The sequence below is a fragment of the Diprion similis genome, chromosome 6, assembly GCF_021155765.1.
Source record: "Diprion similis isolate iyDipSimi1 chromosome 6, iyDipSimi1.1, whole genome shotgun sequence".
In the NCBI taxonomy this organism is placed as follows: domain Eukaryota; kingdom Metazoa; phylum Arthropoda; class Insecta; order Hymenoptera; family Diprionidae; genus Diprion; species Diprion similis.
The window spans coordinates 6,672,188-6,696,673 of NC_060110.1; the positions used below are offsets into that span (position 1 = coordinate 6,672,188).

Genomic DNA, 24,486 nt, shown 5'->3' on the forward strand with positions numbered 1-24,486 from the left:
CAGTCAGTTATAAGCAACCGAACGGTCAGGATGCGAGGAGAAACTTTCGCTTGCCAAACGGTGCAAGAATGAAGTCGAGCCGCGCTGTACTTCGTCGGCGTTGCGGTCAGCGCGGAGGTTTGCAATATCGTTGCTGTTTCACCGTCGTCGGTGATAATAAGATCAGGGTTTGAACGGAAATTATTCTCGTTTCCCAAAAACCGACAAAAATTAACGAAGTAACGAATTCGTCTTTTTGCCCACCTCTGTCCCTCTCTCTCTTTCTCTCTCTCTCTCTCTCTCTTTCCCTCTCTCAGTTTCAATACTCCATTCACAAAATATAAGTGAATAAAATACCGCGAGTAATACAACCGCGTCACACGCAAATGAAATGAAAAAAGTAACGAGATAATCATCATATGTCAGCGAGTGAGTTTCAAGTTGAAAATAAATTTTTTTTAAATATCAATTCTTTGTGCAACGTGCGGAGTGCTTTATTGCCGTTTTGTATATAGGTGTCGTAATTGTGCAAGTGCATCGATTCAACGCAATTTTGTAAGGATTTTTTCGAAGAAGAAATTCTCGATCAACGTCGTCTTTAAATCAGCCCGCCGTTTTCCTCTTCCAAAACGAAAATCTCAGGTAAACCATCGATGAAATTAAACACCGTCTTCCTCCCATGAAACACGTCTTAAGTGATCCAAAAAACATTCAGCAGACAACTCAAAGGTTGTTTAGCGCTTTGCTTACGTCTGTATGAAGTGGTTTTTGGATCTAGTCTGTGTTGCTTGGGATGCGAATAAATTGATATATACTCTACAGCGGCGCAGTTTTTATTTTTTTTTTTCCTTTTTTATTTTTTTTTCCCTTAGGTTTAAATAATTTATCATAAGTTTTTTAGATTTAGAGATCCTTTTTCTTTCGATTCGCTTAATTTTCATCCTTGCGATCGTTACGTCACATCTGCTACTGTGTTTCTACTATTCACCCCGTTCGGCTATGAGATTTCTTTACCTTCGTTTGCGTTCGTTTTTTCTTTATTGCTGAATTATTTAACGCTATTTTTAAAAATCTTCTGGGACAAACTTGATGTGTTCTTCATCCGTAACCTTAGTTCGTGGATAATTTTTTCACGTCTGTGCCTGGATATAAATACCTACACCGGCACACACGTGGGTAAATTATGTGAAATAAATATCGGAAACGAAACTGCGTAGTTCGATTTGTACGACTGTAAAATTAACGCCTTCGCCTTGCATCTAGAATGTAATAACCATTTATCTATTCGTTCCTAATGGGAAAACACGTCTGTTCGGATAAATCTTGGAAAACAACAGCTGAGCATACAAGTGACCGCGAAAACACAATATTGCATTCGTTTAATTAGCTGAACGAAAAGTTTTCTTCTTCGGTTTTTTTTTTTTTTTGTTTGCTCGGAGGTAGTACGAATCATCACTTGATGGTATAACATTTAAATACATATTCTTTCGAGACTATATACGTATCTATAGTTATCGTTTATCTACCAGGTGATACATTTTTTCTCCGTGTGTAAATAAACTTCTTTAATGGAAATTCTTTTGCGGCGGAAAGATAATTCTGAACTGAAGAATTATCGTTGTAGCCAGATAAGACGGGCTTTTTTGGGAAATGGAATTTTTTATTATATTCCAAGAATCGTGCTCCAAATTTTATTTCAATGAAGTCAAAGTTCGTCACGTTATAGCAATGACGAATTTTCGAGAAAAATCATCATGTTTCGCAATTTCGTATATATCTGAAATTCGATAAACCGTGCAATACCAAAAAACATAATCATATTTTGCAAATCTAGCACTGAAAAAATAATTTTGAGGTTCGTCTATAGTTACAGTTTTTTTTATTTTTTTTTTCTGTTTCGCTACGTTATAGTTACTAACTTTCAGCCTCTTTAATATCACGCCTCGATCGACACGTTCTCTAAATGTTCTGTCATCTTCACTTTACACGACTGTTTCGGGGGCGAGGGGGGGGGGGGGGGGGGGGGGTGTGAAAGAATGCCAAGATCCGATTGGCGATTAGATTGAAGTCGAAAATTTATATTACATGATGAACGAATTTACTTGACAACGCTGCTAAAGGAAATATTATCGCTGATCCGAGTACCAATCCGTGTGATAACATTCGAGGGTTAACCGGTTTATAAACGTCTTAAGAGGACGCTACAGTCAGTCTTTTATACCGATTACCGACTAAGTAAAATGTCACTTATTTTTACTATTATCAAATTCTACACAGCACTGATGGGAAAACGCCGTAGTCAGCACAATCCTATACGTGCAATATCGAACAACGCTGTTCGAAAACTGTTTGTTTCCATGCGAAAATAACGCCAGGAAATGTGTTCTTTCAATAAATGTTAATCCCAATTATAGGAATACATTTCTTGACATTATTGTTGCGGTGAACAAAACTTGTCTTGTATATTTGTATTCAGGATTGCATGTAAGATTGCGCTATCGGCGGTATTTTGACATCAGTGACACGTATGCTGTGATAATAGTCAAAGCAAGTGACATTTAACGCGGTCGGTAAAAAAGAACAATACCATCCTCTTAAGAGACATCTTCGCAAGGTTTGATTTCGGTCGACGATGGATCTTACAAGCCTCCTAATCGCCAACTCGAAGCTAAATGCTGTACTCAAATACGTTTCCGATACGATCTTCAAATCACCGAGTATCGATCTCTCCGAGACGTGATGTATAAAAATTTGGTCACGTATCCATCGCGTGAATCGAGTCACCGTCGACCGTGCTGTTCTCGATCGGTCTTATCTCGGCTAATCGGAATAACGTGAATCGCCAAGAGCGATAAGGATCGATCGGATCAATCAGCGCAGCGCGCTGAAACCCGCATCCGCCGAACCCGTTTCCGGGCGATCGCGATATTATCATCGGCGCCAGAATCCGCAGAGCCGGTCGGCCGGCGCCACCGATTCGCAATTCAATATCACATTATATACGGCAGAGGTGATTGTACGAGGAGGAGAGGTAACGATAAACATTCTCTAAAAATGGAAGTATATCACAGGCGCACACACGTGTGGAGTTTTTGTAACGGCGGTTGCCTAAAATGGTTTCGATGGCGTCACTCCGGTGAGTGGCGGCCGCGCAGCACCGCAGCACCGCAGCACCGCAGCACCGCAGCAGCGCGATACTCGATTTTGTTGGTTTATTTTTCGCGGGTGGATATACGGCATGGATGTATGGACGTAGGTAGGTAGGTAGGTATAATCTTGGTAACGCTTCCTCGGAACATTAACCGCTCAACGTAACGTATAGAGTAACGCCACCGCGGAACAAGTGGAATTGGAATTCGCTTACTCGATTCCCTCGGCCATGCCGTATATGCGAATACCAACCTCGAGGCTCCGTCGGACTGTCCGTGAATCGAATTCTCATCCCGCCTTAAATTCTCCTTATACGGTATAGCAAAAGCACGCTTTTTAGTCGTTATGTGATTTAGTCGAATTGTGATATTCGTCAGCTGTGAAGATATACTTGAAATTATATTTGTATAAAATATGTTGATATAGTTTCAAATTGATGAGATTACTTGTTTTTGTCGGAAGAACATTTTCTACTAGAAATCTATCTGAGCAGATTTCAATGCTTTCATCATAATCAATATTAACCCGATATTGTAAAATCATGTATTTAACGATTTTGTCAACAAGATTTAGAAAGAAAAAAATGTTTCAGTGAATTTGTAGAAAATAGTCTCCCGACTGATATTTTCTTAAGCATTTCTGAAGCTGACGTTAGTAACGTTTAACGTAACAAAACGTCAAGTAGAAAAATCGTTATTCCGCAATTTTAGAACAACTTTCGAGGAGTCGGTTTTTCAAAGTAAGAGTATGTTTTGTTCATAATGGTTTACTAAATTTTGAGACATTCCTAAAGGTGCGAAGTAACGGTTTTTCCTAAACATGCATCATTATTACCGTAACGTTATAGGCTAACTTCGTACTCATAGCCATTTTGAAACTGTAAAACCAACTTTCTTACCTTACGACTAATGCATCTGCAAGATGACTCATCCGGTCTCTGTCTCCTTAAAAAGCAGCAACAAAAAAAATATATATATATATACATATATATACATCTCGTGACTCGTTACCACTTATAATTTCTGCATCGTATTCCTGAACGTGGCGTCATCGCGGGAATTTTTTTTTACAGTCGAGTAAAATTCACCAACAGGCCAAAAAAGGAAAGACGACAATTTGAGTATTTTAAATCGTTATCAGCTGGAATGCGCTCGAGTTCTGTTTTCGCAACGTTGACGAATCGAGGCGGGTACTTATACATTCTTATGTGTGAAATATCTCATGTCTGCACCAATTCGTGTAATGCACACACATCGCAATGTGAAGAACTTTATGAGCAAACACCTGATTCTATCTTGCCAAGGTTATTACGTCGTAGCATTTGAAGAATGTCGAGCAATAAATATACGCCTTGTGAAGACTGAAAAGAGACGGAATTTGTTTGTTTTTTGTGCCGCACAATAGCCGTCTGAAAACTTGCTGTCTGTATAAGTTCCCGCCTTTTATATCCCGCTCTGTAATATGGAACAATCTCGGCATTACTGCATACATTCGTTAATTCTTATTGTTACTTCAAACACGTCTCAAGGGTCAATTTCATGCGGAATGTGTTCAACGAAAAGACGAAACAAAAAAAATTACGTACATGGAATGAACTAAAACCGTAAAAAAAATGAATCTGAGAATAGAAGAGAAAACAGAAGAAATTCTATTTGGTTAGAAAAAAAAATGAAATAAAAAATGGCCGTGCTCGAGGAGACAAACATTCCTTGTCGCATTGAAGCACGTTATAAATATAATAACATTCACACACTAGTGTATGTATGTAATCTAATTTATGTGGGTATTACGTTTTAATTTTCTCGTCCTCTCTGTCGCTCTATTGCAACATTTAATACCGCGTCGTTAAAATTCCAACGCGATTTCTTATCGGCGCACATTTGCTTGCTTTCGGTTCTGTTTTTTCTCGGCAAAGAACGAACTAACCAACGAACCAATGAATTGAGCGGCACGCGTGTTGGTTGATATACTCGAGCTATGCCTTCCCACACACATATCAGCCCACGTGTGTCATCGTCAGACGGAGTCTAAGTTTCTCCTGTTATTATTAAATAAACAAATTTCAGGCGTCCGCGGGGTTAAAAAATCGAAACATCTTTGAAACGCGTCTGGCAGGAATTATTTTTAGACAATTACTTGACACCCGAACAAATTTGAATATTCGCTATCTATTTCAAAGAATTTTCAAACGTATATAGAAAGTTGGAATCCAGGATAGTTGAGCATGTGGAAACCCAAAGTATCGAATCTTTAATATTCTCAAAATTCTGTTTATTTCCCTGCGATACGTTAATCTTTCTACGTTTTGACTTTTCTCGGACTTCGACGTTGCACAGATTTTTCAATTCGATGAAATATATTTAGTGTTTATAAAAGTTCGATATCGTGAACCTTTCGACATTTTTTGAAAATTCGATGTTATATCGTTTCTGCTTTCTGATTATTACACATTTTAAAACCCTGTCAAATAGATTTTCTATTTTCTTTTCCCGTTTTGAAATTCTATAAAACAGATTTTTGCGTTATTTAATTCGTACATTAGAATTTCTCTAAATGAGATTTTCTTTTTTCTTTCAATTACATATATATATTACAACTCTTCCATTTTCTGATCATCCTACATCTCAACTTCGATTGAAATATATTTTCACGTTTATGTCTATATTCCAATCTTTCCGCATTCTAAAGCCCAACCTTCAAAAATATGAAGATTGAATTAAAACGTGATTCGATCATTAACTCTCGACTGATCCTCGTCGAGCTGCGGCATAGTGGGTTTGCAATTATAGATGATAAAACAGTATCGCGTGTGTGTGTGTATGTGTGTGTGTGGGGGGGGATAAAATACAGCGACTAGACGCCGTTGACATCGAGTGTTGGTGTACCTAGATATCGAATTCGCGAGGCTTGAACATCAGTTCGAGCGGTGACATCACCTCCAGCATTATGCTTCGACTGCGTAAACACTAGAGTCGTGCCGTTCAAACTTCAAGCCCCGTGCCGAAAACGGAGAAAAGACCACGCGGATTCGAAGAGAATGAATGGAAAAAATATGACGGTAAAAAGAAGTTGAGCAAACAGGATTAAAAATCGACGAAGCGATCAAGGAGCGTGAAGAACGGAGTATAGTATGTTATTAAAAATTCGCCAACACTTGTTGTACAACAATGATTTCGGAGTTTTGAAACCGCGAGAAGAGGGCAAATAAACGGATGAATTAATCACGATGTATGCTGTGTGTATTTGTGAGTAACATCATCACCGTCATCTGCGCGTCCTCTCGTTATCTAAAATGTATATACACTCCTACGTGTATAATAATTACACGTGTTATCGAACGTATTTGCTTAACAGGTATATGGTCACCAGTCCTCTTTGTCATTCAATTACTTCTACTCGCGGGGAATTTTTATTTTGAGGATACTCGGGGACAACAACTTTGCTGCTTTAGTGGTCCACGAATTTGACAAATCTCTAGTAAAAGGATTGAGTGGAACTCGAGGTACAGAAACGACGAATCTTTGAACGAGTTGGTCATTTTTGAATTAGACTAATGCTTCATTTTTCTAATCTTATTCAAAAATTTTCAGTCTCTTCTATCATTTCTTGTAGATTCTTGACTCAAACGTTGACTTCGTTACACGAGTTTCGAGATTTTCTACCAAACAAATCTGTAGTTATCGATATATTTCTAAATTCTGGTTTGCGTAAAACTCCAATTCGAAATTGGATCCTTGGAAACTTTTACACTGCTGTACTGGATCAACAAACTTGTTTGGTTCGCGATTGAGATAATTCTCGCAATGGCCCATCATTCGTAAAATTAGAATTTCTAATCAGTTTAACTGGCTGTCGCGTTATCATATTGAAACAGTTCTGCCTTCGGGAATGAGCTGTACCATCTCGGAAGTAGCAGACTGTTGCAATTAACTGATTACCGTTTGTTTGTTTATTTTTTTTCATTCCATCTTCTAAGCGATTGACTTCGAGCTCTCTTCCTCTCTTTCTCTCTCTCTCTCTCTCTCTCTCTCTCTCTCTCTCGATTAACAGTGAGTCGATAATATTTTATACATATATGAGATATTCCAGGCCAAGTCGACCCGTGGTCAACCCTCACCATCCTCCAAAGTATTTCGGGGGTCGAAAAAGTAACCGCAGAATTAGTCCAGATTCGGCTTCGCACGGGTAGACAAATCTAAGTTAAATGGACAAGCTCGCGCAAAAGATAACCTCATTAAAGTTATCTATCATGTCACACTAATGTTATATTTCACTTATATACAAACATTTGGTCAGCGCACGCCGATGAAGCAGTCAAGCAGTGTGCTTATGCTACTCGTGGACAAATTGGCTGTTTATTAGTGAAAGATTTTTTTAAATCGGTTTAGTTTCGGAACAATATTCAATAGTTTTGTTTCTTATCTAAGTCCAATATCGAACTTTGGAACCAATACGCAATATTCTATATCACTTTTATTTCTCTGTTTTTGATTTTGTCATTCGAGTTGACTGCAATCTCAACTATCGATCTGGATGGGTTATTCGAATTGAGCATCGTCACTCGTTTCGATTACTCCATAACTCGTTCTGATCATCTTATATGTACCAACGTTGACGTAACGATCAATATTTTATACACATTAACTTTCTTCAGTGTAGATCATTTTCAAGGCTCCTATAACTGACTATCCGAATACGTATACATCAGGATTTCATAAGATAAATAAATTAATAAATATGCGGATGGATAAATTATTTTAAGTGATATTACGCGATTGACACCCTGGACGCAAGTGATTCGAGTGCAAACAGTGATATCTGCGATCATGTCTCTGGTCAACCCTTGATTAGTTAAGATTTTAATGCATATATCCACAATCGCAACCGTAACTTTTATGTGTGGTTATAAGAACACATATCGCTTTTGGTAGAAGTTTAATTACCCAATTACCCCCGTCCGGCCGGACAAACGGTCAAGAAAAGAAAGCGATATGGTGTCGGTTAATTTGATAAGCAACGCTCGTTCCGGTCATATCTGTGAATTCGCCAAATTGTATCTAAATCGCGGAATTTGACGGACGGTGTCACGAGACTCGTTTCGTTAACTTTATCATTTAGACCTAGATCTAGATCTAGGAGAAGAGAGGGAAAATGTTATAACCAAAGTTGAATTATATTCACCATATGTCCATATTTTGAGATCAGGAAAATAATGTCCTTCAATTTTTTCAACCGATTGATCAATTCTTTATTCGAAAAATGATTTTTAAATAGTTACAGCTTTTTCTGAATTATTTGCTATAGTGACGATTTTCACTCAAATGAAATTTGGTCGTTTGATTTGTTTTCGTTTATTCCGGAACGATCGGATTTGGACAAAGTAAGCCGAGACATTTTAGCGTTTTACCAAAATGAAAACACTTTTATTAAACATTCTTATTTTCGCAAACGTAACTAGAAACGGCGGGATATTATAGGACTAGTCCATTTTAATCAGTCTGTCCATCGCCACTCGACGATAAATTGAAATAAAAATTTAAAAGATTTGATCTCGTATTCGATTAAATTTCACCACAGGTACGTGAATTCGTTGAACCACGAGCAGCTCACATATACCTCATTCAATCGGATGAAATATGTATATAAGTATAGTATATTCCTGCGCGAAGATATAGCTTTTTATCTTCGCCCCTCCGCGACCTGGGGAATCCTTATACAATTTTTATGACCGTCAGCTGGCGTCGCAAGATCCATCCAATCTAATCTCAAAGCTCAGAAAGCTCTGCGTCTCGCATACCGTCGAGGCAACTGTACTGATTTAACAGTGTATATGTTACGTATGTACTGTATGTTGGAGGGTTTACGTAATTCCACTAATCAAACCCATTGTTTACCATTTCCCGCGTATTTCTCGCTCCCTCGCATTCCTTTTCATATTTCTCTCTCTCGCCTATGCATTAAAGTAACCTAAATTGACGTCTTATGATTTGCTTAACACCGCGGTCTCTCTCGCAGTACAATGTAGAATGGACAATTGAACAGGTAAACGAGAGCAAGAAATAGTTAACAAAATCTTTGATGATATTCAACGACCTCTCTTTCTTTTCTTCCTTAATTTTTTCTCACCATTTCTTCAAAGCAGCACTTCTGCATTATTTTATCGAATTCTTAATAACACAGGATGGCAATAAGATAATTGAATATGAATATGTGTATGGATAGCTGCAGACATAAAACAGTTAGCGCAAATCTCTCGATGAGTAACAGACGTAGCATAAGATTCGTTATACTTAACAAACAGAATTCCTTCCTCGACATAACAATTTTATCGTTTCCATTTTGATTGATAAAAATGTGCTTTTTATACGTATAATATACCGCATATGAACAGCAATGAAATTTGTGAAGCTTGATAGATAATCCTCGTTCATGTCGTCGTAATAATAATAATAATAATAATAATTATTATTATTATTAATTTATATTCATAAATTTTGTAATAACGCAACTGCGAATTGGCCTCGAAAGATTAGTGGAATAATGCAGATATTTTTCGAGAATTTCCTTGCAACGCGTACGATCGATATGAGTGAATTATTTCTGGAAACTACGCCAGGCGTCGCATTTTTCTCGCAAGCATGTCGATGAATCTGAATAACGTAACCTTCGCTACGTTACGCTGACTTAAGAACGGTTTGCGTGAACGTGATGAGAAATATTGTGCATAATGGTGGGAAAAATTGACAAAAAGAAAGTGAAAGAAAATAAATAAATAATCGCAAGAAAAAAATAACCGAACTTTCGCATTTACTGCAACGGAGTGTAAAATATTCGAGTACGTGAAGCGAGTTTGAGGCTGGATTTATGTAGTTAAAAAGGGGGAAGAACGTACGAAGAAGATAAAAAGAAAAGAATAAAAATTCCTGTGAAACGTCTAAGAAGAAAAACTCTCGGCAATTCCGTATAGCGTTAAGAATTACGTTTCTCCACGCTCCAGCACTCGTCTTTTAGCGCCGGTAAAACTGTCTTTGACAGTTCCTAAGATAGAACGGTGAGTCAGAGACTTGTTTCGAAGACCTTGGCCTTAACTCACACCTTCGGTCTGCCCAGTGCTTTAAAGAGATTTAATTTTGTTCCGTCTCTCTCGTTCCTTCGCTTTTCCCTCCTCGTCTCGTTTTTGTACTATTTCTTTTCTTCTTCTTTATTTTTTCTTTTTTATTCTTCTTATTTATATTTTGTTTTCATTTTTTGGTCCACCTTCCTTTTTCGTCATCGCATTACACCATTCGCTCCTCTGTTTTTTCATGCTAACGACTATTGCTGTGATGTAAGTTTTTTGTAATGATTTTTTTTTATCATCTTTTTTTTTTCTTTCTCGCTCCCGTATAAATTTTCCTCCTCTTGTTTTCTTTGCTACCGGTCCAATGACGAGGGTCATTTTTTATATTTGTTTTGTGCTTTCTTTTTTCAAAAATAATGTTATTGACTCTGTTTCTCATTCTCTCTCTCTCTCTCTCACTCTCTCTCCATTCGAAGTTAAGTATTATATTTTCCCAAGATGCATGCGTATGTATTCTCGACGCTTGAGGAATTCGATTTATCTACATAGATATATGCACTGGCTACTAAGTATATAGTATTTATGTAATATAGAAATGCGCGTGGTATTTCAAGTCTGATAAATATTTACATCAATCCGTTCACCCTCCGCGGTTAAAAATAGATCATACATAAGGTTTCGCGCTTTGAATGTAAAATTATTATCTGTATACATATGTATCTAATCTATAAAACGCGCTGTACGATCTATGGGTTGTTGATCGATCGCGAGAAAGTGATACAGCTTTTAAGACAGGTTTAAATATCTTGCCCAATTTTTTTTTCCATTTCTTCTTTCCGATACAATTTTTTTATATAATCTGTATTGTGTTATTGTTCTTTCTCCCCTTTCCTCTTAACGGTATATATATATATATATATACAATGCATTTACTGCATAAACAATTATTAATTAGTATAACGTTATTTGTTTGTATAATATTGCTAATAATAATAGAACATATCGTCCAAATTGAATTTCTTTTATTGATATTTCTATTTCTCCAATTGTTATCATAAATAATTTTTAATCAATCAATCGTTGAATGTTGACAAGACACCATTAATGTTTTTCATTTTGTATTTGTTGGTTTCCCATTAATAGTTATATTATCTAAACTCCTCGTGGGATATAAAGTTTGAGATTTCCTCACTTTGCTGCTATGCAAACTAAGTGATACGATAAATAATGTATTAATCGAATTCGCCTCATTCGTTTCTCCCGGAATCCCGTGACGAAGCAACAGAGAAATGAGAAAATAAAACGGCGGAGGGAATCGATGACAATTAATTTAAGGGAAAAGATAGCCACTTCTTTTCTAGAAAAAAAAAAAAAAAAAAAAAAACTTGCGCCGCTTAGTTTATATCAGATATAATAATTCCGCATAAGTGAGAGGTTAAATCGTTTGTTAATTGATTTTTATTTTCATAATTAGCCACTTGGAGAAGCTGGTCAGTATCATACTACGTCAATAAGAAAGGGAGATGATTGTGCCTGGAGTTGATAAAGTCGATTCAACGTCTCCGTAGAATACCTACGCGTAAGGAGAACCAGGTGAAAAAAAACCAACAAAAAAAAAAACCAATAAAAACTATCCCACACAACAACTGGAACTATAACCAATATAGGGTGGTCGGAATGTTGAAAGTGCATACAGCGTCTCGGTGAATTATAATTATAAATCGGTCCCAATCAGAGGAAAGGAAACGTAAAAAAAGAAAGAAAGTGCAGATCCAACAGTACCGACAGAGACGATCAACGCAGTTTGTCAATATGAAAGTGTTACGGATGATCACTGCAGTTTTGCTGCTTCTACATGTCGCCGTTGGTAAGTTGACAATCTTTTTTTTTTTCTTCTCGCCTTTGTCCTTTATTATAATTAACACTTAGGTACACCGTATTGTGACTGAATTTTCTTACAAATACCGACCATTGTCTTATCTTAATCCAATATAACCTCGAAACGCTTGAAAGTTGGGGAGTTTGACGAGCAGAAGAAAAACTTGCTGTCCGAACTTTGATTTGTTTAGCCGATAAAATAAGAAATTGCTTGGTTCACCCACAACAACAACTTTTGTGTACAGTTTCCACCCGATTGTTGTTACATAGAAGTTGTTTTCCATCATTCTAAAACGGTTTTTCCTTTTTTGGGTCCTTTTTCATCTTGGCATTCTACTTGCATACTTCTTTAGTCTGTCCTCGTAGGACTCGAAGTCTCACACAGATATATATCTTCCAAAGGATTGTCTCACATTGTACGACATTCTGTAAACGCGTCTTTCAGACTTTCAGACGTATTTCCTTGAGCTCCAATACACGTTGATGCATTGTACCAGAATGAATCGCTGAACAATGTAAACACATCAATTGTCATGCGACTCAATAGTCCGTTTTTTTTTTTTTTATTTTCTTCTTTCAAGTTCTAGTATGCTTTGTATGACTTTTGCCAATTTTATTTTAAACTTGCCCTCCTCGATTTCGACGTTGACGTATATATCTCCGAATATCGAAAACGACGTATTTTAAACGTGAAAATAGGCTCAACAGCTTTATTCATCTGACGCATAAATAAAGAAATAGCTTGGATTCTACGAGATCGTAATAGTAAATTCGTAAAATTCATGCCACATGTTTATTTTTTAATGGAAATGCATCGGAGTGTTTTTGTTCAGAATTGCGGCTAGAATCGGATTGTTCGGCCCATTTTTGCGTCTGAGATACGGGGACTTCGATATTTGGAGATACACCATATACGACCAGGGCACCCCTTAAACCTGTTCGATCCGTTTACCTATCGCATCGCATTGCGCTGATAATCTTCGAGTATGATTCCACGGTTAACTGAACTTTCGTAGCGTGTTAGAGTGACGAATTCCTTGGAAAGTCACGTACGTGGAAGCACGCCGTGCTCCGGGTGAGATAACCAGACACGTAGATTGTTATAAGGTTAGGCGGGTAGGTAGGTAGGTAGATGGTTAGGTGGGTGGATGATGTGGTTGCACGAAAATTCAAACGAAGCAAACAGCGAAGAACGACACACACACACACACACACACTCGATCAGCGTCGCCACTCAGGCAGTTACTTAATACCAGGGCGGTGTCGAGTTTCACGAGGTCTGCAACAGCCAGGTCTTGTACCTCGGCGAGCCACACCGCATAAAGATAATAATTAGAAGATAAAAAAGCGAGTAAAAAAACGAAAGAAAGAAAGAAAGAAAGATAGAGGGTAAGAATATCTGACCGTGTATGTTTCATATTGTCAGCAGTGATGGTTTCAGAAACCTAAACACTCGAATGCGCATGTGTGAAATGCCGTCATGCAATTGGTAGATTCTCCGCGAATCGCGGAGAGTTTTTCGTCTGCTTGTCAGGCTGACCAATTGGGTCGCTGCCAGACGCAAACTATCGAAATTAGTAGACGTTTTGAGGTTACGATGCGGTGAGAGTCGACGTAACCTCGAAGTCTTTACGGGTGTTGGAAGTTATCGCCGCGGTTAAAACCGGCCAGAGTTGGTCAGCCTGTGAAACGGACGAAAAACTTGGCGCATGCGCAAGGTGGTGTTCACTTTCCTGAGACTGTCGTGGTAAGCGCGTCGTACGTATACTATTCAGGCATTGATAACAATTGTATACTAGATATAATACAACAGAAAGAGAGAGACAATATATTCCATTCTTTTGAATACAATGTTTAAAAAACTCGGCGGGTCGGGGTCTCGTAATCTTAGGCTTTGATATACTCGTATACGTTTTACGTACTCGATGCTTTATTTAACTATATACCTCGACGTAGGTACAGCGTGTATAGGTATAACGCTTTCAGTGTAGGTACCTACCTAGTCTGCTACGTGGCACTGCTGGAGCAATGTCGAAATTCCAAGTGTCAAGCGTTCTATGTATGTACAGAGGTATATACCGTATATTAAATTACTCAAGATAACAAATTATACGGATATCACATTCTAACGCTGCACGGATGAACCGCGCTGTATTAAATATATAGCATCATAGCCGCGTCTAATCGGTAAATTAGGCAAGGCGACGAACGGCTTGGTGTGACATTGAAGAACCTTGTTGTCGACAATTATTTTATTTGCTAAATAATACCAGATACAATTAGGACAGAATTTTTACACAGTCTACTGAAAATTTTTAACCTTACTGATTCTGGAAAAAGTTTGCATAAAATCCTATCCAAGAAACAAAACTTTGTACTTATCTGTCGTTTATAATTTGTCAACTTTAGGTGAAAATTAATCTGTATAAGATACAATTTTCCATATTTATCATACAAATTACAAACACGATGAAAACGTGTGTGTTGAGGAGAAACTATATTTGTAATTAAACGTGTGAAATTTTAGTTAAGAATTGTTGTTTTCTTTTCTTTTTTTGTTGGTTATTACTTGTCTTCCTACATCAGCAAGTTCACTTTATTTCAATCAAACTAAACACGATCGGCGTTGTACATACGTACAAGCTGCATCTATAATTCAGCTCGTCTTGTACAACGTATGTCTTTGATTAGACGTTATACAGTCAGCTGTTAGACTTGACCGCTGTAGTGCACGGTAGTTAAGCATCCTTAACGCAATTAAGTTTTTTTTTCGAACCGTCATACGACGAATGGGAAAAAAGATCGTTGCACGAGCACGTTTCGATACATAGAGAGAAAGAGAGAGAACGAAAAAACGTATTAAAGAGTAAAAAAAACAAAAAAAAAAAAACAACAACAACAGTAACAACAAGGACAGAACATGAATCGTCTAACAATTTGTCAAAGCCTTATGTTCAAAGCAATCATCATGAATTACAGTATATAAGATCGTCGAGACACGCAGTAAAAAAAAAAAAATTAACTCGAATCAGTAATTGAGACGATTCAGATCCAGCCATAACATACACATTCATGTCGAATATGCATACATACGCACGTTATGTGCGACGTCACGTATGTCTACACGACTTGGACATACATATATATATTATACCGGATCAAACAGCCGCTAGACCTGTTTCTATCGTTGCACGGAGCCAACTTGTCAGGCGTGCAACGCGTGCATCTACATTTTGCACGAATTAGTCCACACATATATTCGCAGAGCCCTCGCGTGCGTCTGTATCGGCGAATGCTGTTGGCATTGGGCTGAAACTATGCGTATCACATGTGTGTATGTATACTATATGTATACATCTATGTTATATATATAATTGCTGCCAAGGTCTGCTAGCTGGTATCGCTATTATACAAACAAAGCACCTGTATGTATGCGTATAATATAATGGGTATAGCCGCGGGTAAATTGCGGCAAAAATATTCTTCCCCGTCGCTCGTCATACGGATACCTACTAATTGCTTCCCAATCCTCTGTTGCACTTATTTTGTCCACGTTTTTTTTTTCTCGATTTCTTCTTTTTTTAGAATTCATTTCGTATACTTTCTCCTTTCATCATCGTTGCTTCTTTTTTTAGTCATCGCGACACGTTTCTCCATTGGAATTATCATTCCTTTCATGTTCCACGGGGTAAAAATCCTGAAAGGGAAGGAAAATTATTAATCTTATAATAATATATGTATATATATAAGAAAAAAAAGTTTTTCCCCTCATGTTATTTTTACAAAAAATGTCGATCACAAAGCGTACTATCTTAAAGTTGAGGTAAAAATGTGAAAAAATTATACAATTATGTTTGAATTATTCGAATTTGATTTGGGGGAAAAATTCGTTAACACCCTAAATGCACCCAGGACCACCCTTAATGTACATATAGACAATGGACTGCAGCTGACCGATATGTGTGAAAAAAAATAAAAATTCACGTAGGCACGCCTTTCGTGTCTGTACACGTGTGTATAAATGCATGAATGTTTTTCGTGATTTTTATTTTCCTGTTTTCACTTCCTTGGCTCGAGTATTTTCCACTCACGGAATAATATATAATAATATATATATATATATATATATATATATATTGTAGTATATTTATATTGTATAAAAGGAAAGCCAGCAACCCGAGTGAACTTTGACCTCCCTCGTTGATATTCCGCGTGCCGGTGATGGAGGATAAAATAATTCGATAAAAAAGATGAGGTAGGTAGCAGGGAAAAAAGAGCTACGAAAAAAAAAACAAAAAAAAAAAAAAAAAAAAAAACCACCCCACCGACGAGGCAAGAGAAGAAAAAAAGAGCTTGCCGAAGGAGTAAAAAAAAAAAAAAAAAAAAAGGAAAATTTTTTCACGCTCTGTGTTGCAAATATAGGTATAATATGTATATATAGGATAGAGGGGCAGGTCGTACGTACATCCGCGTGTATGTGGTGTATGTAGATGTGTACATGCATATATAATATGCAAGGGTGGATCCGGAAAAAGCAGTAAAAAACCTGGATGAAATATTGCAAAACGTGAGGAAGAAGAGAGAGGAGAGGGTAAAAACAGTGAGCTTGCACCACCCACGCGTGTATATACCGCTTTTCATTTCGATTCCAATCACAATTCCAATTTATTCAATAATCCAAAATCAAATCGCGGCCACCCGTTGAAGCCGCTCGAAACTCACGACGTGGCCGATGTTACGTGCGCGAATTTTTTATTTTTTTTTAACCTATCATTTTCTTTTTCCCCTTTATCATTTTTCCGTTTCCAATATAGTTTAGGCATGCATACAAGTTTAATCTGCAGCCAGATAGAATATGCAGGTTTTCACCTTTTGTGTACCCACGTATCGTATGTGATATACCTACTGTGCGGGCGTGAGATGAACGGAAGTCTGGACAATTCTAAATATCGGAAAATAAATATTTCGATTTTCAAAAAATCGAAGTGCGGAACGAACGATGAAAAAATAATTGTGATACATATACATGCACGTTGTACATATCAGGGTGTTTCGGAAGAAAATAATTTGCGACTTTCCGATCATGGAATTGCTTAAAAAGTTTGTTTAGATTAAAAGAAAGGATCTGTGAAAAGATGAGCGTTCTACGTTACGTGGAAAATCACGACGATCAGTTAATTTTTTACTTTTATACATTTTTTTAAATTTGTCAAGTATCGTGATTTATTATTTTTTTTTTCTTTATTGCTTACATCGATCATAATATTAATTTACGTCACAAAGAAAACTCAAACTTGTAACGTCAAGTATCCGCTTAACGTTTGAGGAGTTTAACTGACGATTTTTCATTATTAATTCGATTTTATAAAATGGATATAATTTAATATAAACTTTTAATTTAGGAGAATAAGATTCTCGAATAATATATTGTTGCGTTATGGATTGAATGTAAATGTCAGGAAAGAAATAACAATTTAAATGCTACAATGTGTTTCCTCACAAACTTAAAATAAATGTGAAAAGTAAGTCAAAAATTAAACAAGCTCGTCTTTTCACAGAATCTTTCTTTTAACCTAAACAAACTTTGGGGGATGGGGGGGGGGGGGGGGGTTAAAATCGTAAATTATTTTTTTATCAAACACCCTAATGTACACCTTAGGGTAGCCGTTATTTCAGCTCTGGAGAAATTTTTTCGTTTTCCCACTAAAAATATAATCAAAGTGTGCAAATAAAAATGTTTGTAAAGTGTGAAGGTCTCCGAATAATTTTGACCCCATGGCAACGAGTGATATAAATTTTAAGTGGAAAATACAATAATTCATTTGTCTTTTTAATGCCAATACTCTGATACATCCTGAACATACAGTATCGATGAAAAAAAAAATTGTAACTTGGTGTACGCTTTGGCCATATTATTAAGTATGAAATGCAATTTTTCCAGATTTTGTTGAGCTGTGATCAAAAAACTTGAAAAATTGAAAACACTTGTCTCTTCGGTACGTTTTTAATGTTTGTAGATAAAAAAAAACCCGTAGCTCGAAAAATCTGCAACAACTGTATTTCATACATCTTAATTAATATGCCAATAAAGTGTGTCAAGTTACAAATTTTTTTCAACAATATTAAATGTGTAAGAAATTTTTTAGTATTGGCATCGAGAAAATACATATATTTTCCATTCGAAATTTCAATCGCTGCGTGGGACGGGTCAAAATTATCGCCTTCGAGCCTTAGAGACGTTTTTTATTTATTTTTTTTTCTTGCATACATTGATTTTACTTTCACGGGAAGTACGGAAAATGTTACCAACGTCGAAATAACGCGCACTCAATACATTGTAACATGTACCACATTCCTTCTGGTAAAATAAACTCTGTTTTGAAATATACATCCCGTGGATCGTAGAAAGCAAATACGCGGAGTGCACGACGTATATAGCTAAATGAGGTAATGGTAGAGCAGCAAATTCAATTCTGACCGCCTGCGGCGTGACGCTTGGGAGCGATCCTTTTGTCTTTATTGACATTAGTTACTTTTTTTTTTGCATTTAACGATCCCAGAGTAATTATTGATCATAGGAAAAGCCAATCGTCGAGACTTTGTTATCGACGATTCATGGATGAGGATTTGTTAGCCTCAACGACTCGGCTGCAGATACCGATAACTCTTGCACCATTTCCTTTCAGTCTTTCACCTTCTATTTGTTTATAAAATATACAGTTGTAATTTGTGTTCTCTCATTTTTGATAAAAGAAATGATGAGTAGAGGTAGATGGCTAAAAAATTTCTCTAGATGTTTTCTTACTTCGCAGGATATCAAATTGGAATCAATGACACAGAAGAATCATATGTCGGTGTCCGATTTTCGCTGGCTCGCTAATCTTGAATTATCTAAAATGATAACCAATCAATTCTTTCCGCTAATTGATCACGAGAAGGCTTAACATTCCAAGCAAATCCTTATCAGATTGGAATTTTTCATCAAGACGCTGCTGCTTGATCAAATCAGTAAACACTGTTATCACACCTATCGAAACACTTTTTGTACAAGTAATTCCGCGTCAAACCGGACGGATTTTGAAGTACTATTTTTCACCTCGGTATTTTTCAAAACCAGTCGAAATTTTGCTTTACATAAACTATCCCGAAAGAGCGAAGTCGCGTATTTTTTCTATTGTCCCAACACTCGGTGCGGGAGAGTTTGACATTTTGTGCCCCATTTCGTGTAAGTTGGCTCCCCTGCTTTTCGGACGAAAATATTGCCGCGCTGTGATCTCGCCGACCAATAGAGTCCAAGGATTTAGCGCTTGTGCAACCGGCCGCTCAGCCTGTTAAGGGGGCACATCCGAGTAAAATATTCAAAAAATGGAATTTCTTTTTATTCGGGTTTCTGGAAGTTCGAAGTATGAAGAATATTTCGCCGCACTTTAAACTCGATTATTTCGAAACTACATTTTCAGAGTCCGTGTCTAGGATATCTCGAAAACGACACGACGAATTTTTACCAAAGTTAGACACAATATTTTTGTACACTTTGTCTCGTTCGCTACGTATGGATTTTTTTTTTTTTTTGATTCAATTATTTATTTTTTTATATTTAAAAAAAGGTGTTAAATTTAGGCCGGAAAACGTACTTTGAAGTCGAAACGTTCACCGTTTCGTTATTGAAAAAAAACCACATGCAGCAAATGGCTCGATATATTATATTTCAAGATCCCGTTGAAATTTTTTATTTTAGATCAACCGACTGTCCAAAATCCTAGGCACACCGTATACCGTGTCAGTACGTCACATATTTTACGCCAGCCATTGTAACAAGGCCTAGAGTGTATAAATTTTTACGAAAAAATGACTGAACATACCTTAACATATAAACCTTAAAATAAATAAAAAAAACAAAAACGGATCGACTCGAATAAATAGTTTCTCATATAAAAATTCTCGTAATTCTCCTACGTTTCTAGCGATCTACTCGCATATGCCCCCTTAAATTTCACGGTTTCGTTCTTGGTACAATTTGGAACCCTCCTCAAATTGCAGGTGTGATTTTTTATTTCATCCTCAAGCTTTCGAAACTATCAATCCTAACCTACAACGCCTAGAACCGCGAGACGCAAACTTCCCGCCAAAATTTCACTCTGACGGTAACAGCTTTCGGTCTGCTGCACCGACCGCAATTCATTACCCACGGGGGATCCCAGGGCGTCAAAAGAGCCCCCCCCCCCCCCCCCCCGCCCTCCCCCAACCACCATCCCTTTTCTTACTACAGCAAGCGCAACGCTATCGAGTGACGGTGTAGGCCGTGGCGTTCAAATTCTGCGGTGGCTACGGTCACGGCGGCGTTGCTCTTTGGGGCCCCGTACCATCCATGTGCCGGCTAGAGTACCGTGCATTCCCTCCTGCCTTTGCGCCGTTGCTTTGGCAGGATCAGCGCGTATTATACCTATATACATACACACATACATACATACGTAGGTATATAGGTATATATATATAGGTATGTAGGTATATCTTGGCTCGAGGATGCGCGGGAATGTGTTTCCACCGCCTCGAATCCCATTCCTCCAGCTCGTTTTCTTGTTGCTCACTTTTTGGTGCCAGTGTTACCTCTCGTTGATACTTCTCTGTATACCATCTGTCTAATCCCTGACATGATGACAGTGTCATCTGCAGCACTCGTTGCTCTGACGGCTTGAGTGATGTTCTGTAGTCTATGGAAAGTTGAGGAGAGAGTTCAGTGTAACTGGGGGGAAAGAGATTACTATGCATGTTTTTTTTTTTTTTTTTTTTTTTTTTCTAAGAAATTGATGGGTGATGGGATTTCATATTTTTTTATTTGGATGCGGGTATGAAAAGTCATCATTGAATTCATTGAATTTTTATTATGCGAGTTGATACGGTCATGCGAAAGCAGCAATCCGACTTATGTCGATTCTTTGAGAACTCTACTACTAGCTTGTGAATAAGAATACGAGATATTGCAGCAGTTAGAGAAAAATTGAGCGAAACGACACCACAAAAGGGGCCCTAAGTCCGTGAATTTTACATACTCGACAATACGAACTTTCAAGACATATATTTTTCAAGCTTCATTCTTCAGTCACTTGTTTTTAAACAAGTTAACATAAAGTAAGCAAATAAATAATCTCCTAGTTTTATTTCTAACGATCATAAGAATTTTGATTTAACCATGCCTTTGTCTTTTCAAAACCTGGAAAAAGATGAAAAACAGTCAAGAGAAGAAAATTGTCTCTAATTAACCCTACATCTTGACAAACATACTAACCTATCCCGTATCTAGCTGGGGGTTTCCTGTATAATACGTCTCGTATGTACCTATTCACAGAGTTGAAACTTTCTCAGGTTGTAAAGCGCACGTTACGTCGTCGAGCTTATCTTATGATAAAATATTTGTTCAGGTCTTTAGGCTCGGTTGAAGTATCTTAAATTAATAACACGTTCCGTGGGCACGTTACCAGCCCGCTAAACAGCCGAAATGGCGCAATAAATTTCACTCCTTATCTCACTGTCAGAACTTTGTAAGATGTGTTTTATGCCTCTGTATGTACGTGGGATGTACTTTTGCATAATTCTTTTTTGTCCTGATTCCTTTTAGGAAAAATGAATCAATGTTTTCTCTTTCTTTATATACACAGACTGCAGCGATTATATATTGTGCATATTTAATTACTAGCCAGCCAACTCTCGATCTAGATAATAACCATCCGTATCAAATTACCCTTGTAGAAACCATATCCACAGAATAATTTGTATATATACATCGATAGATTGATAGATAGCTAGATAGATTGAGTTTTTTTAGAATTTGGGATCAAAATCTCCTAAGAACAGCAAAAGAGTGCATCAATTATAGTTTGACATTTTTCTTTTCAAATTTCGATCCTGCATTAGTTTATTTTCAATATTTTTCGCGGTGTTTGCAGTCGGTGGAACTAAAAAACATTGTTCGAAATTAACAGTTTTGTCCAGAACCCAACATATCTCTAATAGGTAGGGACATTGGATAAAAATGATTTGGGCGACTTTGTCGAAAATCTAAGACTCGGTTATGAGATTCTTTGAAAGAAGACGAATTGCCTTTTTTTTCTACAAATTTCTTTTTTGTAGTTTTTTGTTTCCGCTTTAACTATAACGATAAGTGTAAACAAAGTGACACACAACTACACGCTATACTTTATTTCTGCTTCACACCCCAAACCAAACTGAGGGGGTTAAGCGACTCTTAATTACTGTACGCCGTTGGTATTTACAGTTGATTGTTTGCGCTCGAGTCCTTCCTAAATAAACTCTGCAGCCGAGGATACGCGTGACGCCAATAGAATGATCGAGAGCACCGATCCTGAGGGTAGCTTCTTCCCTCAAAGCTTCGACGAATTATTATCCTTGTGTCTCGCGGCGGTGAAACGTTCCCCGTTTACTTTCACCCCTCACGTTCCAGCTGCACTCGATTTAAGGGAACACAAGTATCAAAACGAGTCTTTCCTTCTACCAGCAACTTCTATTTCGCTCAGCTAATTGATGATCGAATTATTTGATTATCGGTTTATTGTTTGCTCGAGTTTTTTGGAAAATCCTACGTGATATGCAAATCTTAATAACCGAATCGTAAAACTAATTAAAAAACAAAATATATAGATTATCTAACTTATATTTGTTTAACATTATAATCAACAAGCATTCGACTACCCCTTGCTTGATTCTTCTTTCTCTTTGTTCACTCTCACGCTTTCCCGAGTCGAAGGAAAATTGAAGGATAGTATCCAGGACTTTTAAAGGACCACGAAAAATTATGAGCAGGTCTCAAAGTTTCGCGTAAAGGCAGCAGGCAGACAGGCAAGCAGGTAGAGCCACAGCCGTGTTGGTTGAAGATTCGACGAGGTCGCCTTAGCGGTTTTCAATTGCTGTATACCTGCGTGCATACATTGGTCCGTGGCTATGTGTGAACAAGGTGTATTATAGACGGTACCGGCAACCGGTTTCCCTCCCTCCTCCAGTCGTCTCTGACGTCATCATCATCTCTTGACCCGGCAACCGATTTCTAACGAACGTGAGATACGAACAGGGCAATTTTTTCTTTTCGATTTTTTTCCGTGTTTCTTATTCGTTGGGAGAAAAGTCAATTTTCTTTTAACAATCGTGCGTGTATTTTTTGACTCTGTATTGAGCTGTGCCATCTCGTAAAACGGAATCCTTCGAAAGCTTCGTCTCGAAGGTCTCGAAGTCTTTTTTAAAACGAGGCCTGCAGATCGTGATTTATGTAACTCGGCTGTAATTCGGAGTCCAATTAAAACTCGGTTATAAACTCCGGCACCCCCTTGTTATATACCTTATACCCTTTCTGAACTCCAGAGTCACTGGGAATCTACAGAATCGTTTCTCATTAATCTTTCTGACAAAATTATCGGAATTTCGAACTTTCCACTCCCAATCCTTTCGTTATTAGACCACCAATGTTCTTCCCCAAAAAATCCCTCCCCCCCAATCTAAAGTCGCCGGCATATCTCAGCAGATTTAATTGATCGTGTGAATACTCAGAAATCAGATATTACATAGGTCTAGAAAATAAATTGTTTTTCTAAGTTTTTATTCAGATAAATTTATTTCGATTCCATACATCAGGTTTTATACCAGAAATTCTATATTAGTATAGAAGAAGTACGAAAGGTATTCATTTTTAAACTTTGTTCATAATTCTTTTACATTTTTAGTTTATTATTAATTATTATTTTTTAATAAAAGTGATTTAATGCAAAACTGTGAAGTTTGTTTAATTGTTATTTACAATAAATGTTTGAGAAAATAGGTTATTTTTCTTAAAATCCAAAATATCGTTCTGGTCTCTACAAAATGAAACTTTTTTTAATAAAATTATTTTTTCACTTATTAGTTACGTAGAAGAAATGAAAATATGACATGTAGAACCCAGACTCAAAATTTTTTTAGATGTACGTATTGTCAATAAATTTTAGGTAATAATTAACAATATCAATTGCGTAACTATATTGTATCAAAAGTTCATCGTACATTTTCCACGTGAGAAAAGTTCTCAGATTCCATTCGAAATTTGAAATTCCCATCCCAGGCACGATCCTGAGAATCCTCTATTCTATTCATTGTAACTTATCTCGTTTGATGAATGGGAATGCATGAGAGTCGGGCCGAGTTGAGAGCTTTTAAAACTTGGCGACAAATCGATAAACAATCTCTTATCGTGTGCGTCAGCATGCGGTGTGTTTATAACGACGGTGGCGACGCCACGTTGCACGTATCACAAAGATCACGTGGCTTCGTTTCACGCTCCCGCTGATCAGAGGCTGCTTGTATATTAACTCTGTAGGATCGTGTGCGTGACGCGTAGCGAGAACTCTTATACTTCCATTTACATACGCAATGTCTCA

At 37.3% G+C, this 24,486-nt stretch overlaps 1 protein-coding gene across 3 annotated transcripts in view; it reads left to right on the plus strand.

The window, feature by feature from the left end:
• Nucleotides 1-370: 370 nt before the first annotated feature.
• The window catches only part of LOC124407123 (kielin/chordin-like protein), an 89,543-nt gene continuing 65,427 nt past the window's right edge, over nt 371-24,486 (plus strand). The window contains exons 1-2 of one of the 3 annotated variants that reach the window (XM_046882965.1): nt 371-621; nt 11,664-12,056. In XM_046882965.1, coding sequence (XP_046738921.1) covers nt 12,002-12,056 — 55 coding nt within the window. In that variant the 5' untranslated portion in view covers nt 371-621; nt 11,664-12,001. Of the gene's footprint in view, nt 622-9,897; nt 10,181-11,663; nt 12,057-24,486 lie in introns of those variants that run through there. The other 2 variants (XM_046882963.1, XM_046882964.1) reach the window with 2 other exon arrangements.